This window comes from Thermobia domestica, chromosome 15 (genome assembly GCF_964235325.1).
Source record: "Thermobia domestica chromosome 15, izTheDome1.hap1.1, whole genome shotgun sequence".
NCBI classification, from domain to species: Eukaryota; Metazoa; Arthropoda; class Insecta; order Zygentoma; family Lepismatidae; genus Thermobia; species Thermobia domestica.
Window position 1 is genome coordinate 71,293,653 of NC_137468.1, and position 16,233 is coordinate 71,309,885.

Consider the following 16,233-nt stretch of genomic DNA (forward strand, 5'->3'; position numbering starts at 1 on the left):
AGGAGTACTAATCTGAAGGTGCAAGGTCCGGACTACATGCTGGATGTAGCGTAAGTGCAATTTCCTTTAGTTCCTCGAGTTTATTGCGGTTGTTCGAGAGGTATTAGGTTATGCTTTGTCTTGCTGTAGAAGGCCTCACCCTGCGTTCATCGAACCATCCTCTAACTATTCGGAGAATATGTTGGTACTGATGGTTTGGTCATTCAGAACGAAGTCATAGTGAAATATCTCAAATCCTAATTTTCGATGTATCCTTTCACTACAGCTTCTTCATTTTCAGTTTTCTGTTTACCTCCCTGAACTACAGTGGAAAGAAATTGGCTACTCTAATCTAGCTAGGCCTACACGAATTCCTTCGTTTTATTCATTCACAATTCTGACTTACAACAAAGATCTTGCTGTGAGCTCATGTGGTTCGGACCCCATGTTAAGTTATACGTCACGTCTCATACAACCTCGGTGCTGAATTTCAAATCAACCAATCAAAAACAGGATTTGACACTTGTTAGATACCAGCAAGTACAGTATATACATCGACTTCTCACGATTCTCGACTACAATTTAAACTTCACGTTTTCCGAAGTACTGAACTTACAGTACAGCCCTTAACCTTAGAAGAAACGCAATTCTACTATCAATTTTTATTCACCCATTATTTGAATAAAATAACAGTGAAATCTTGCAAGCTTTTAGAGATTTATGTAACTTTTATTTTATTCTTAAGTGAATACTCTTTCTACAAATTTGATCTATGCATTTTATTTTTAAATGTAAATTCTACAAATTCATTTTTTTTTTAAATTTTTACCAACATGAGAAAAATAAGTGCCAGGTTAAGGGGTTAATTATGTACTACTATCTTGTATCTTTTCCAAAATTAATATAGTTATTCAGTAACGTAGTTACAAACACACTCTTAAGATCGATTTCAAAATACGTTTATTTTATATATATATATATATATATTTTTTTTTTTTTTTTGAAGTTTTCAAGTTCTCAGTAGAAATTACAAACAGTAAAATGGAGGAAAGTAAGAACTTGGATTGTATCACTGTAAAAACTAGAGATTATGAAAGACAGTAAGATCATGACCGTTGACAAAAAGGCACCAGCGGAGAGTTGTCTACGATCTATGGAAACAAACACTACAAATTTATGAAAATCCACACAATCACTAAAGATAGTACTCCATTTGCGCCCACATTCCAGAAACTATCCAATATTTGAGATCGTCCTGTTGTTGAAAACTCCTCGATAACAGGTCAAATGCACACAAATCCATAGGAAACGTATTAAATGATTTTAAGGGTAATCTTACTGTATGGTGTAGCAGGTATATACCGTATTTCTTTTACTACAAATTAGAATGATGGCTTGAAACATCCCGATACGCGCAAGTCTAATCTTCAACAGTACCATTAGAAGTCGAATTTCTGTTTGGTAAACTGCATATAGGATGTTTGATAATAGAACTAATCACTTTTACATTTTGTTGACTAGACGAATTGGTAACTTGCAATGTAACCCTACCCCAATATTATTAAGATTCCTACAGGATCTAATTTAAAAAAAAAAAAAAAAAAAAGTAAAAAAAATCCTTGACTTTCTATGACTGTCCATAAGAATTCCAAGACTACATGAAATTCTTGTGAAGTCGGCCCCCCTGTCCTACAGCCGACTCTTCCTTTAATATATATAGTCACTTATATATATATATATATATATATATATATATATATATATTCGTTTTTTAAAGACCACACCACAATTGTGTATAAACCGGATTACACATCTTTACATAAAAAAAAGGCACAAATATGACCAAAACTTTCAAACAGAAAATGGAAAACAGCAGTTTATTTTAATTAAAACTATTAAACTATAATTAAAAACAAGATTAACGCGAAAACCTGACCTTGGCGCCAGGAAGTTACTAAAATTTACGTCAAGGAAACCCTTCTTTTTTTGATTTGGTTTGTTTCTTTTTGTGCAAGAAAATGTTTCGCAGCAAACCCAATACTGACATTTTTGCCCATAGTAAGATTTTCTGCTTCTGTCACATCAACACTTAATAACACTGTATCTGTACATTTCAGGAGTTCTGGTTTCACACAGCGAGTTATGATTTTGTAACAGCATCAAGACGAATGCGACCATTGGTCTTGAAGTCTAAAATCTACGCAGGGAGGGTTGTCATTCAATGGCTTCATGTCGCAGAAAGCCAGTTTGCACTTAATAAATGACTCGCTTGCTGCCTTCTTCAGGATGCATGCTAATGTAGGTCTCGTGTTTGGCAGCTCTACTTGTACAAATTTAATTACATAATCCCAAATTTTCAATGCCTTCTGAAAACAAATGGCATTTTCCAACCAGCGGACGCTCCACAGTTTCACAGAAAATTTTGTGCAATCCTGTTATCTCAGTGAACTTTTCTTAACGAGCTGGAGTCACTTAATAAGTAGTGTGTGAAGTAGTAGGTTACACATATTCCAATCCACCAATTCATCTCACCATCAGTAATTCATAATGGCTTAAAGATATTTCTGACATTTTTAGTGTTCTCAATTTTCAAATCTTTCCCTAACTTTCAATCGTTTTCCGGGCTTTCTAGTTGGTAGGAACACCCTATTGCCACCAAACCAACTCACAAACATCCCATTGTTTCCTTGTTTCACTTCTGAAATTTTCTTTCTTCTTGGCAAATAAAACATTGTCTCAAGTTCCTTACAGTTCTCTGAACACACGTGTTCCTCATCTAACGTCTAACAATAAAGTTCCACCTTTCATGAGCCAGGTAGAGTTCACATATATATTCCTGCTGTTTGTCGCATGCTCTACAATATGGTGAAGCAGTATCTTATCGATTTTGCTTTCACGCTGGTTTATCAGGTTCAAATCTCAACTATTAATGATATTTACAGTGCTCACCGAAACCTTTAATGTCAACGCACTGTTCTCTGTCTTCTTGGATTTGGGAGGATACAAAGGACGCCAACTATCAATTTGTGTTCGGGATATTACTGATGGCAATTCATTTACTGGTACATTCCTTGCCGTCAGGAAATATGTCCATGCTGGTCTTATCAACCTTGTCAAGTACAGACGAGATACCTTCCTTGGAAATGGTTAAGTCCTCATGTCTGCATTGTTGGATAACCCATACATTTGAGTATGTTGCTAATCAACTCCTCGCAAAATCGTTCTATTTTTGTAAGCATTTTGCATCGCAATTGCACGATGACCGTATATAGCACACTAACTACGTATCTTTCACATTGCTTAGTTTTAATATACTGCCATCTCTAACTACGGCGTCACATGTTCCATTTGAAACTTGTTTCCACATATTGCGAAAACATTTGTAACTAATTACAACTAGAAATCAATATCAACATCCTCATGACTTTAAACTTCTTTCTCAAATGGTAGATGTTACACTTAACTAATATACATTACAAAACTGCTTAGCGTTTTAAATAATAGGTGAATACTGACAATCACATTCTACATCGTATGGCAAATAAAAGCAAGCACATGTATTGAAGAGATTAACATGATCTAACCACGTGGGCGCAATACATGCAATACAAAAGCAAAGAAGGGTGGGTTTTCATAAAAACAACCAAGACAGAATGGAAACAAAAAAAGAAAAGCATCAGAAACCAAAATCACCCTACAAAAGTAATAATGCTAGAAAGATGACAAATGGATGCATGCTAATGTAGAATTCCAACAATTTTATCTCGGTAATGCACAAATGTACGACCTCGCTAACTACAAGATCAATAGTGTACTTGTTTTGCGCATACACGTTAAAAAGAAAGGAAGGAAAAAAAAAAAAAAAAAAAAAGTGAATGTTTCAGTTATAATACAAATACAATTAATCAACTCATACACTTAAGCGATCAAGCACTCGATTCACAAACATAATAGTAAGTATAAATACCACAGTAGCTACAGAAGGGATATGGAAGCCCAGCACCTTTTGCAGACGAATTACCCACCACTCCAAATCTAGCAGCAATATGACACCACAGTGTACGCCTGAAACAGTACTATCAAACAGCAAATCAAGCTTTTAATACTGTACCTTTCAGGATGTTACACTTCAACTGCTCAGGAGGCAACGGCCTAGCCCCACCAAGACTCAGGTACTTTGAATTCTGATTATTCGGGACGACAGAATGTGCGTCCTTCACATTTACCAATATATTCGAAACGGAGCTAGGAGACTCAATAGCCTTCAATTTTGAAGCTCCACTGTCCAACTCTAATGAAAGAGAAACTACTTTTAATAATTACATTATCACTGTTTTGCTAAAGGAAGTGACAAATAAATTTTTCATTTAAAATTCACATAGTACTATTAATTTTTGAGTAACTAATCTGTACATCTATAAATAGTTGTTCACGATCTACGAAAACAAATTATTGTCTTTTTTCATTTAAAAATTTCATAATGCGACTTAAAAAGTATTTAATGAACACGTTAATTATTCAACCGTCAATGCCTACTTCTATTTTCTACCAACATATTAATACTAAATAAAAATCCAATATAACAATGTAAATAATTTTATGTAGGATTCCCAGTATAGACTATTTTATTGGTTTTTAGACATATTAAATCTACCATGACAGTGTGAACATTGCGAAGTGAGAAGTTTAGGCGTCCATTGTCCTACTTACTATCTCACTAACGAGAAAAGTTTAAATTCCAGTTGAATTAAAAATCTGATAAATATTGGCTTTTTCTTTTAAATAAATTATTGAAAATCATATTTTACTTCTGAAATATAAGCCGTAAACAGTATTATCAACTGGCATCTTCTGAGTGTCTCCACTGAAAATCCCGCCCAATGTTGATAATATCATACTTTCATGTTATTTTTTTTTTTTTTTTTTGATTTCTCAGAATAAAGGTTTATACTCAACAAAACAAACAGGAGACAATAATAATAATAATAATAATAATAATAATAATAATAATAATAATAATAATAATAATAATAATAATAATAAAAATAAAAACATATTAACGATCATGAATTTATATTTATTTGGACAGTAAGAGTGTTATAACATGACTGAATAACCGAATTCCGGGAGAGAAATGCACACTTAAGGCTCTTCGCTATTCATCATCACTTTTTTAATTTAGTGAATAACTTAAAGGCACTGAAGAGAGAGAGAAATGCAATTTTTACAGGAATTGCATTTTTGTTATTACTGTACACAACTTCTATCGAGTTCTGACAAAACGCTCATCATTTAGTATTCCATACACACGGAACATTTCGAGATTTGCCAATTCTGATTTCACAGCTCGATTGGTAGCATAAAAAGCGTATTTATCCCATATATACACCTCCGTTTCTCAAAATCTGCTCTATCGAGTTTTGAAAAAACGGTCCTGAAATGTTAGTACAAGAGCTTGTAGATTTGTCAATTAATTAAACAAAATAACTACTTTATATATTCCGTATGATTTTCATGAAGACTTTTATAATTAAATAAATAAAACGTTCGATGTCCCATCCGTGTTTCATTTACTTTAAGCTGACGTTTCAACGGCAACTGACTGCCATTATCACCAGAATTGCAATAAATTAGTACAACTGTTGTGATAACTTTTAATAGTTACATTGTTACGATTTTATTTTCAAAGTAGCCTTTGGCTAGCTGGGGGCAAAGCCCCCAGACCCATGCGTTTAATCGGCCTATAGCCCTGCATCTCTTATGTATCAGCCTTTGCATCAACAATAAATTTCGTGCATTTGCTCTTAATATTTCCTGAATTTGGTCAGCTGGGAGCTTTGCCCCAGACCTCCGCGTTTGCTTGGCCTACGGCCTTGCATCTCTTAACCCCCCCCCCACACACACACACAAAAAAAAAATTCTACCGAATTTCAAGTTTCTTTTCTTATTTCAACTACCTAAAAGACAAGATTTTGTATATCAAGAAAACGCTCATTTAAATAACATGCGAATTTTTTAATCTCCCTTTTGAACACCTTAAAAACTAAAAATATTCACTTTTGGCAATTTTCCTCTCTGTTAGTTCCAGAAGGCTACAATCATGCCAAATTTCATCATTATAGCCCTACAGGAAGTGCCCAATAATTTTGGGGTGTAGAAGATATCCCATATAAATAACAGGGAAGAATTTTCACCTCCCCGTAAAACAACTTTAAAGTTGGAAATTTTTATTTTTAGTGATTTTCTTAAATAATCCTATGGAAAACGCACAACCATACCGAATTTCAAGTTTTTATTCTAATTTCAAGTATCTAAAACATAAAACTATAGGTTCAAAAACAGGTCCATATGAATAACATGGGAAATTTCTTCATCGCCCCTTTAGACCCCCTAAAAATTAAAAATATTCACTTCTAGCCATTCTTCTGCTGGTTAATCCCGGAAAGCTATAATCATGCCAAATTTCATCTTTCTACGTCAATTGGAAGTATCGCTTATTTTGTCAGTTCATGTAGTTTTATATATAGTTAGGATATGTAGCAATCAAACATAGTTACAACGTTAAGCATAATTCTGTAATATTAACAGTTTTCTTATTTTTTTTTTCAAATTTGTTTTAATTGCTGTTTTAATCACAACAAAATGTTCCGAATTTCACTTAATTTCCTACCTTCTTCCTTATTCAATCAGTTGCTTTTAGATGTAGTTAAATAAGATAAAATATGGATGAATTATCACGTTATATCTATTTAATTAAAACAGCTGCTACTTCTACGATTTTTTAATTTTTTTTTTTAACTTTCATGATTATTTGACAAACAATAATATGAAACTCCTATTCTTGTTAGTTCAGTTACTGACTACAGAAGTAAAATATACAAAGAATTAGTTCTATTCATGCAAACAACACAACATATTACGAATCAATTTTAGCACAAACTATCTGAATTTATATTAATATTTAATAGCCAACTGCATAACATTTTATGCCTTTGACTACTCAAAGAATATAGTTAATAAAAAACAGAGTCACACGAACATGCAGTACTTTGTACTAACAACAGAACACTAAATATACTACTGCGAGACAGATTGATTGCTTGATCAGTTCATCACGAATTCGCCTTTCTTGGTAGGACAACTTTCTAATTGAACTCTCGATTCAAACGAAACATGGAATGTGAAAACGAAGTCAACAGCCGTACAAAAACGCACAAGAGACTGACTGTTGCAGAGGTTAAGTCAAGCATATAGAACATTTATTGAAACGAAAAGCACTATATTAATAACGGCTCAATTATATTCAAATCTTATACGGCATACTCTTATTTCAAAACTTCAGTACCAATATAATGGAGTACAAATACTGTAGTAAGTATGAGAAGTATGAGATAATTACGCAATGACGCTCTTGTATTATAAAAAATTAAATTAAAGCTTTAATGTTTCGTACTTACGCCCTTCAGGTAAGGAAGACGGAGAAATATGCAAGTGATGATTAAGAAATAATAATAATAATAACAATAATAATAATAATAATAATAATAATAATAATAATAATAATAATAAAACAGTGCAATGAAAAGAGTATGATGAAATGGTTCAACCTAGACACAATGCTATCCATCGTAAATTAATACAGGCTGAGATACAAAGAGAACAAGAGATGAGGATTCTACCACTTATTATAAAACCCTTTCACAATCAGTGCCAATACATCTATCATTACAATTATGAGTCACGTGGTAGATAAAAACAATATAATATTCATTCTGTAATGTTCTTTACTTGTCGTTTTCCCCTGTACATTCAAGCTCATGTCAACTTCCACCCATAGATTATGGTATCATATATTAATGATGAGGTTTGCAAGATGGCGTCCGTTCATAGAAAGGGCGAGATTCGTGCTCCTGCTTTGGGCTGGATATTTGTGCTATATCTGTGTTTTGCCATTTATATTATGATCCTTATAGTAAGATTACGACTAGAGCTTGTAACTAACAATACAATCACAATATCAAATTGAAAATGCAGTGAAAGACAAGTATACTTTGTTGCTACAGCGTACTACCCAAATGTACTTTACAACGCTCAACATAAATGACAAAAACCTTGGATCCTAGGTTTTCACGCAGGCAAAGTAAAAAGTGCATATCAGATACTCAAGATTCTGTGTTTAGTGTTGTGTGATGATGCCCAGGGGAATCCTGGCCCGAAATACAGTGATTAGGAAAACCATTTTAAGGTATACTACCAAAACTTACAAAGCATTAGAAAAAAACTTACGGACTGCGCCATTAATATCAGTGACTTACTGGAATATGACTGTTTACTGATGAGAATCATGGGTGAATGAATCAGCAACAGTGAACTGCAGTTTTCTAATCAATTCTCTACATACAGAAACGACAGCAACACTTGCGGGAGAGGTGTGTTAGTGTGTACTACTAATAAATTAGCCAGCAGAACACAAAATGACCTCATACGTGAGGGCTGAGGTAAGTCTGGCAAAAAATACAAATTTGCTTGTCGGGTGTTCCTACAGACAACACAGAAATAGCTCGATATTTACTTGAAGCTTGCCACGAATCACTTCTAGATATCCTGTCAAAAGGTGCCAAATTCGTTTTTTTCGGTGACTACAACTTTGGTCTGGAATGAATCGACAATACAATTTTACAACATGGGATAGCACCAGTTGCAAATAATGGTTTCTTTATGGATTATTTTATTATGGAATCGATTTGGGATAGTATAATATGCCTAACACGTAAATGTAACAAATTACATCATGTAATCTCAAATTCTTCCCCCAAGAATGTCGTCTCATCGAAAAATTTGCTTATTTTAGATCCACCGCCCAGCTTAAAAAGGAAGTTCCTACCTTCCCACCTAACTGGAAGAAGAATCCCCTGGGGTGAAATTTGTAAAGCACTACAAATTTTACCGTGGACACATTCTTGAAGAGACAATGGACGAGGTAGTGGATTTCTTAACTGATATTATCCATGCAAAAGTAAAAACAGTACCAGTACCGATAAAAAAGCACGACGAATAGACTCGCCACACATCGCAGAATATATATATATATATATCTATATATATAAAAGAGCTTGGGAAATTTGGCGTGCATTTCCACATGAACATAGTTATAGTAACTTTGATATAGCACGTCACACACAAATAATAATAATAATAATAATAATAATAATAATAATAATAATAACGAATCTACTAAGGTGAAAATACTTAAATTATATTTCAAAATTTCAGACACCAGCATCAAGAATACTAAACACTTCTGGCTTCTTACCAGGTCTAGGTCTAAAACTTCAACTATGGTTCTTGTCATGAACGATGGTAGCTCAGTGAAGATGATGAAAGAACAGAAATTTAATGAGTACTTTTCTAACATATACTCAAATGGAAATACACAATCTGCTTTTTCCCCATTCAGTCTGTCTACCCATTCATGTTATCTCATGTATAAATATCAATGCTCCAAAGGCTGAGTCACTTTTATTGTCTTTTCCACCTGAGAGCTTCAGGCCCTGAAAATAAAAGCACAATCTTTCTGCGTTCCACAGCATCTATCCCCCCCCCCCTTTCACTTATTTTGTACAGATGTTTCATAGAAGACTACTTTTCCTCCTATTGGAAAATAGCTCGTGTCTCCCATCTATAAATCCCGATCGAAAGGTCACGTGTCGCTTTATAAGTCTATTTCGCCTCTCTCAAACATATTCATCGTCTGTGAGAAAATTATCGAAGACACTTTTCAAATTTACTTCTTTCTATATTAACAGTCCAACATATTTCATGTTCGATAGCTCTTGCCTTACGAAACTAACATGCTTTATTATGCTACAAACAGCATTTCCAACAATGCACAACTACACACTATCTATTTCGATTTATCTAATGCCTTCGATTCCATTAACCATCCGTAGCTACTTTACAAAATTCCCCAAGATTCGGTATTCATCGGCCACTCTTACTGACTTGCTACCTACAGGGCCGCACCCAGGAAATATACTTGGCGGGATCGATTTTTAATCTTCTACCTGTAATATCCAGAGTAGCACAAGGGAGTGTATTTGGACCACTCTTTTTATATTGTACATGGATGACCTAGCTAGCCGCTTCAACTCAACCTCCAGCAGAATCTTGTGATTTGCAGACGACTGCAAAATCTTCTGGGAACTCAACGAAAAAGCACTCCGAGCTACTTCAAAATAACATAATTTTTCCTTTCGATGTAACACATGACTCCTTAAAGTGAACATGGTTCGCCCTTCACGAGAGTTAATAGTCATAAGGTTCTCGGAGTTATTTTGGACGCAAAGCTAACTTTTACAGAACATATAAACACTACCACTAAGCAATCCATGAGTCTTCTAGGCCTTCTGTACAGATTAACAGAAATATGAAACTCTTCTTTAGCAACGTTTTACTAGGTAAAAACTTCTCCTAAAATGGAATATTGTTCATCATCTGGACAATGGCATCTTACAAACCTATTCCAGTTAAACTCAGTTCTAAACTTCTTCCTTGTAATAGTATGTTTGAAAGTACCTCGCATACATGCGATGTCACACTGTTACGAATATTGAATATTCAACTACCTGACACTAGTCATAAAACCAGTGATTACAAATATCTGTATCAACTTACATATGGCCAACTCAGAATTGTATTTCCGAGTTCCATTCAGAACACGTAATACAAATCTCTTCCATATAGTGTCCCCCTAGACATTCAATACTTCAACGTTTTCTGCTCGATTTCTTTAATTCTGAAGCTGCATGTAATTGTACTACGATGACATTTTAGTGGCTAAATTTTAGTCTCTTCTTGTTACTAGTTTAGATATTACGATTAGTGCATTATGTTATTGTCCCATAGATTTGTTAGATATTCCAGTGTAAACTGTCGATTCGGCTGTATCTGGAATTATGTTCGTAAATAAATAAATATTAAACAGGTGATATTGGATCACAATGTCGGAGAAAGGCATGGGGAAAAAATTGGCTGAAGAAAAAGAAAAATAAGAGTTGACTTTTCGTATTAGCAGTTAAATTACGAATCTTCTGTACTATAAAGATTGCGTTTTAACAAATCGGCTACTGCTGCCAAAGGAATATATTAGCATATTCCTATTTGTAAAGGTAAATTTTGCTTTATACTGTAACCACAACTTCGGAAGGATAAATGCAAGTTTAGGTAGTTTTCCATTTACGTAAAAATTACAACACTTGAGTACAATTTCATACTTTGAAAGTAAAAGTTATACAAACTTTCACGTCGCTGAAGCAACATTCACTTAGGTTACTTGAGAACCCGACGAAAAGTATCTATGCCAGTATTCGGTCCCCCAATACCCATCCCCAACTATATACGAGCATTGCTTTTCTTGCAGTGGCTATATAGTGCAGGGTTCCCACTTAATTGGCGTGCACGAATGCTGTGACTTTTCTAGGTTACGATCTACAAATTTTCACGTCCATATATACTGTATATATATATATATATATATATATATATATATATATATATATATATAATTTTAAAGAAAAAACTATATTTTTCCATCCTGCAGGTTTTTAATCTATATGCATCTAGGAATTTTTATGAGTAAGCTGAACTGTTTGATTTTTTCTTATCTTCCACGACGGTGGGAGTCCTGATTATACCACTTAAAACGCACCAATTTCACATTTATAAATTTTTCAACACTTACTTTGTAAAGTCAAATGTTGTTTTTAGTTCCTCCTCCCCAACTGCTGATCGCAAATGTAAAAACGAAACAAAACATTTTAAACTCAACACATCACTATATTTACATTCCCTCTTTCCTAAATACTGATCATACAATATAGTTTACTTTTCTTCCATTGCAGCACCATACGGCTTCGTAACGCTCATTGTAATCTGAAGATGGTTCCTTTCTCGTGCAACTTGTATTCTGGTAAGATATAACTTTTTATGGCGTCTGAACTAGAAACACTATTAGAAAAAAGAATACACATCGCAGAGAATTTATCGAATGCGTAACTTTACGTCTCATACTTAAAATGACAGTACAAGATAAAACTCAAGTGAATCAAAAATGAAATAATATTTTAGTTTAACATCCCACGATTATGTCCTTTACGTTAAAGAAAGCGGATGGTTAGCGAAAGTGAATGATTATGAAATTAAATTTCTTGTGCTTTCCCACTGGAAACAGAGCCCGGGGTCACATGGAGAGACACAAGATAAAACCTCCTCAGTTCTAGAAGAGCTTCTGTTTAAAAGATGTAGTTTACAGAAAAAATTAACATGAAATACTCTTACTTTCAAAAATACTGTGTAAAATATATTTGGGCCACTTTGCTACATATTTAAATGTTATCTCTATGCCCGTTCACAGTTTTCCTCTGTTCTTTACTGTTTCTTTTCTTTTCCTCGTACTTCTTCCCCTTTCTATTTGATGAAGTGTTTCAACGAGAGTTTACGAGGTACTTTCATGTGTGTAACTATGCCTTACACAATTTTATGGTATGTAATTCATGTGTATAATGAAATACTATTACATAACTTATGACGTGAATTTCTTGATATTTGAAATACTATCACCTATAAGTGAGATTTTGATAAGTTCATATACATAACGTACCATCAGTTTTGCTAGATCCCGTAGATGCAGATAAATCGTTTTTCAACTCCTCCGAGTTAACAGCACCTAGCTTTTCCTTAGCAAGACTCTTCAAAAGGTTATCCAATCTTTCTTCTGCATCTGAATCAAAATAAATAAAATAAATTCTGCTATTAACATTAAATGATATATTTATAGATAGTTTACCTCAAATTAACAACAAATTAATTTACGTTCAAGTGCATTAGCAGTAAAAGTCACTTGACGCCTTACCAATTGACAAAATCATCGCAAAATAACTCCAATAAAACCGATTGGTTTATCGCACATAAATACAAGGACACACTGAAGTTTACAGAAACCAGAGAATCTTTTGATTTCCTGAATTTTGAATATTTCCCTTGCATGAAGAATGATGAATACTTGTTAAACATCATTCTAAGATAAAAACAATCAAGGGGGCAGACTACTAAATATTTTTCAAAAGCTAACAATTTTTCTTTTGCCCGTTTTTCGTAAGTGAAAAAAGATAATAAAATGTAACTTACCACAATAATATATAATGTTATTCTACACCCGAAAATACGAATCGGAAGAATTTTCAGTGTTGCCTTCCATAGAAATTAGTGTGACTAGAATTTGAATTATCCAAAAATCTAGGTTAAGACAGCGACTAGAAAAATGAACTCGACGGTAATTGATGACTTATCATGGTATATTTGTTCCTTGTTAACTACTTTTTAAATAATATTTTTATTTATTTTGTAATAAATTATGTAAGTTATTACAAAATAAAAATATTATTTAAAAAGTAGTTAACAAGGAACAAAGACACCATGGTAAGTCATCAATTACCGTTGAATTCTTTTTTCTAGTCTCTGCCTTAACCTAGATTTTTTGGTAATTCAAAATCTAATCACACTGTAATTTCTATGGATGGCAACACTGAAAATTCTTCTGATTCGTATTTTCGGGTGTAGAATAACATTAACTATTACTATGGTAAGTTACATTTCATTATCTCTTTTCACTTACGAAAAATGGGCAAAAGAAAAATTGTTAGCTTTTGAAAAATATATTGTAGTCTTCCCCCTTAACATACAGTACCTGTCCCAACAAGTACTTTACAATTTTACTGTCATATGGTGGAACTTGTGATTGATATTTTATTTACTTATTTATTTATTTATTTATTTATTGGTAATGAATAATTTTCTCGTTTCTCCACGCAACATAAATTTTAGAACGTAATATGGAAGGTCACCATTCTCTTGACCATCCACAAGAAAATGGTAGGGCAACTCCATGCAGATACACATTGTCGATTTGAACCACTTTTTAGGCAAGTCACGAAGAAGTAAAGAACACAGAAAAATTCGACAGGCTTTACACTATTGTGGACAGACCTCCATATGTAGAGCATGACATGACCTGTATATCCCTCGCACGACAGTACACAAAGTAATCTGGAAGTACTTTCATTAATTTTCATAACAATTGTGATCACTACAAAAGAAAACCAGAGGATACACCAAAATATGCATAATTTGCTATGGATATTCTTGTATGTGTATATGGGGAGGATTTTTTTTAAAGAGAGTGTTATTTTCAGATGAATCCACTTTCCATGTATTTGAAAAAAATAATAATAATAATAATAATAAAATAAACATAACGTACTCACCTGGGGCTCAACTAATCTACATGATGTAAGGGAGATGGAACGTGATAACCCCAAAGTTAATGTTTGGTACTGCGTGTTGGTTGATCGCATTATACAGCTGTCTTTTCTCCTCCGCTGCATTACCTTGACATTTACCTGATAACAATATTGAATGATCTGCAAGCACGTGTACTCTTCCAGCAAGATAGTACGCTGCTGCATTGGACCTTACAATTCGGTCATTTCTTAGACAGCGATGGATTGGGAGAGAATGGAATTCTTTTTATAGGAGTACATCAAGGACATACAACGACTGACAATGAGGATTTATAGTGCATATAACTGACACTGTTACGACACTTGAAGGTGAGTACTAAAAAGAAAAATGAAATGAAATCTTTGAGTTTTACATCCCACGGGTGTGCTAAAGGAGACGGTGATGAGAAATGAATGAAATGGTGGAATGAAAAAGTGGGAGAAAACGGGAGAACCCCGAGAAAACCCAGGAGCACGGTGTTTGTCCACCACAAAGTCTACACGGCGCGAGTTGGGATCGAACCACGGACCCCAAGCACCGGAGGTGAACGCTTTATCACTGAGCCACCGCGTCCCCCGTACTAAAAAGTGTCTGAATAAGTTGGAATATCAATTAGATACTGTATCATGCCACCAAGTGTATGCATATGGAAATGGAATGAACTAAAGAAAGAAAGAAAGAACAAAAATCTTTTGAGTTGGTGTGTCTATATCCAACAAAAATCCCACCATATTCCAGTGAAGTTTTAAAGTACCTTTTAAGACTTATTTTTGGAACACTTTGCATATTTCCATGACTGAATGCTATTTTCCTCTCGTTGTCGCTATCGAAAACAGCGAACGACATTAAATTTATTTTTTAATAATGAACATTAAATTTTGTTCCTTAGAGACTTATTTCTTACATATAATAATTACAAGTATAGTAGTAGTATTTGCATAAGTGTGTGTGTGTGTCTCCGTTAGGGAAAAGCAAACCAAAATTTGCTAGTTAGCAATATATTTTGATACATTTTTTTCTTTCTTCGATTTTCTCGAAAATTACGCATGAGAATATAACCTTAAGCATTTACCTTGTTTAGCTCGATGTGATCTATGAACTGATATATATTAGTTTAGTTAATTAGAAATTAAGAGTTAATGGCGATTTTAACTTTTAACAATGTCAGCTCATTAATCACAATATGTAGTGCCGTCTTGTTAATATCATAATGAATGGTCTCATAAGCTTTATTTTTTCTCCATTTTCTCGATAACCACGCATGAACCTTCAAAGTCATGCGTATCATTTTGTTGGGCTCAAGGTGTCTACTAAAATTCCAAAATGAAAGTTCGTGACTTTTTCGTGACCTTTTCTTTACCAAACCATAAAATTTCCTAACATTCTCAAGAGTGATTTTGGATGCGAATTAGGCCGAATTTTTATGAATGCGATAGAAGCGCGCCTTGCTTGCAATTTGGTAGCTTCTAAAGCCAACCATAGATACTTTTGTGGCGAATTTTGACGTTTTATAGAGCAAAATTTTCCAGTCTGTACTTTTATTTATACAGATTAAAAAAAATCGTGACCCGAAAGCTAAAATTCGTGACTTTCTCTTGACTTTCATGACCATCTTCTGATTTCGTGACTTTTGTGCCCGATAGCCCTGCAACTCAGTAAGATCTATCGATTGGTACGAGAGTGATTCAGAAAGTAATGCCAAGCTCACTATTTGGCCAATAATACTGCAAACATTCTATCATTAATGCACTATTGTTTAAGCTATAGAATATCTCTTGTTTCACTTTCCTATCTTTTCTCGTTCCAGAGTAATGGAACAACCCATGGCATCCAGTGGTGATGTCCGGTTGAAAACAGCGGACTGTCATGGAATTTCTGACTGCGGAAGGTTATGCGTCCAGAAGCATTCATCAGCGT

General features: G+C 34.0%; 1 protein-coding gene across 4 annotated transcripts in view; it reads right to left on the reverse strand.

Moving 5' to 3' along the window:
* The window catches only part of yrt (erythrocyte membrane protein band 4.1-like yurt), a 73,615-nt gene that overhangs the window by 18,445 nt on the left and 38,937 nt on the right, over positions 1-16,233 (reverse strand). For 3 of the 4 annotated variants that reach the window (XM_081739822.1, XM_081739820.1, XM_081739823.1), the window contains exons 12-13: positions 12,638-12,757; positions 4,091-4,270 (exon numbers count right to left, since the gene is read on the reverse strand). In XM_081739822.1, the coding sequence (XP_081595948.1) occupies positions 4,091-4,270; positions 12,638-12,757 (300 nt within the window). The remainder of the gene's footprint in view (positions 1-4,090; positions 4,271-12,637; positions 12,758-16,233) is intronic. The other variant, XM_081739821.1, reaches the window with a different exon arrangement.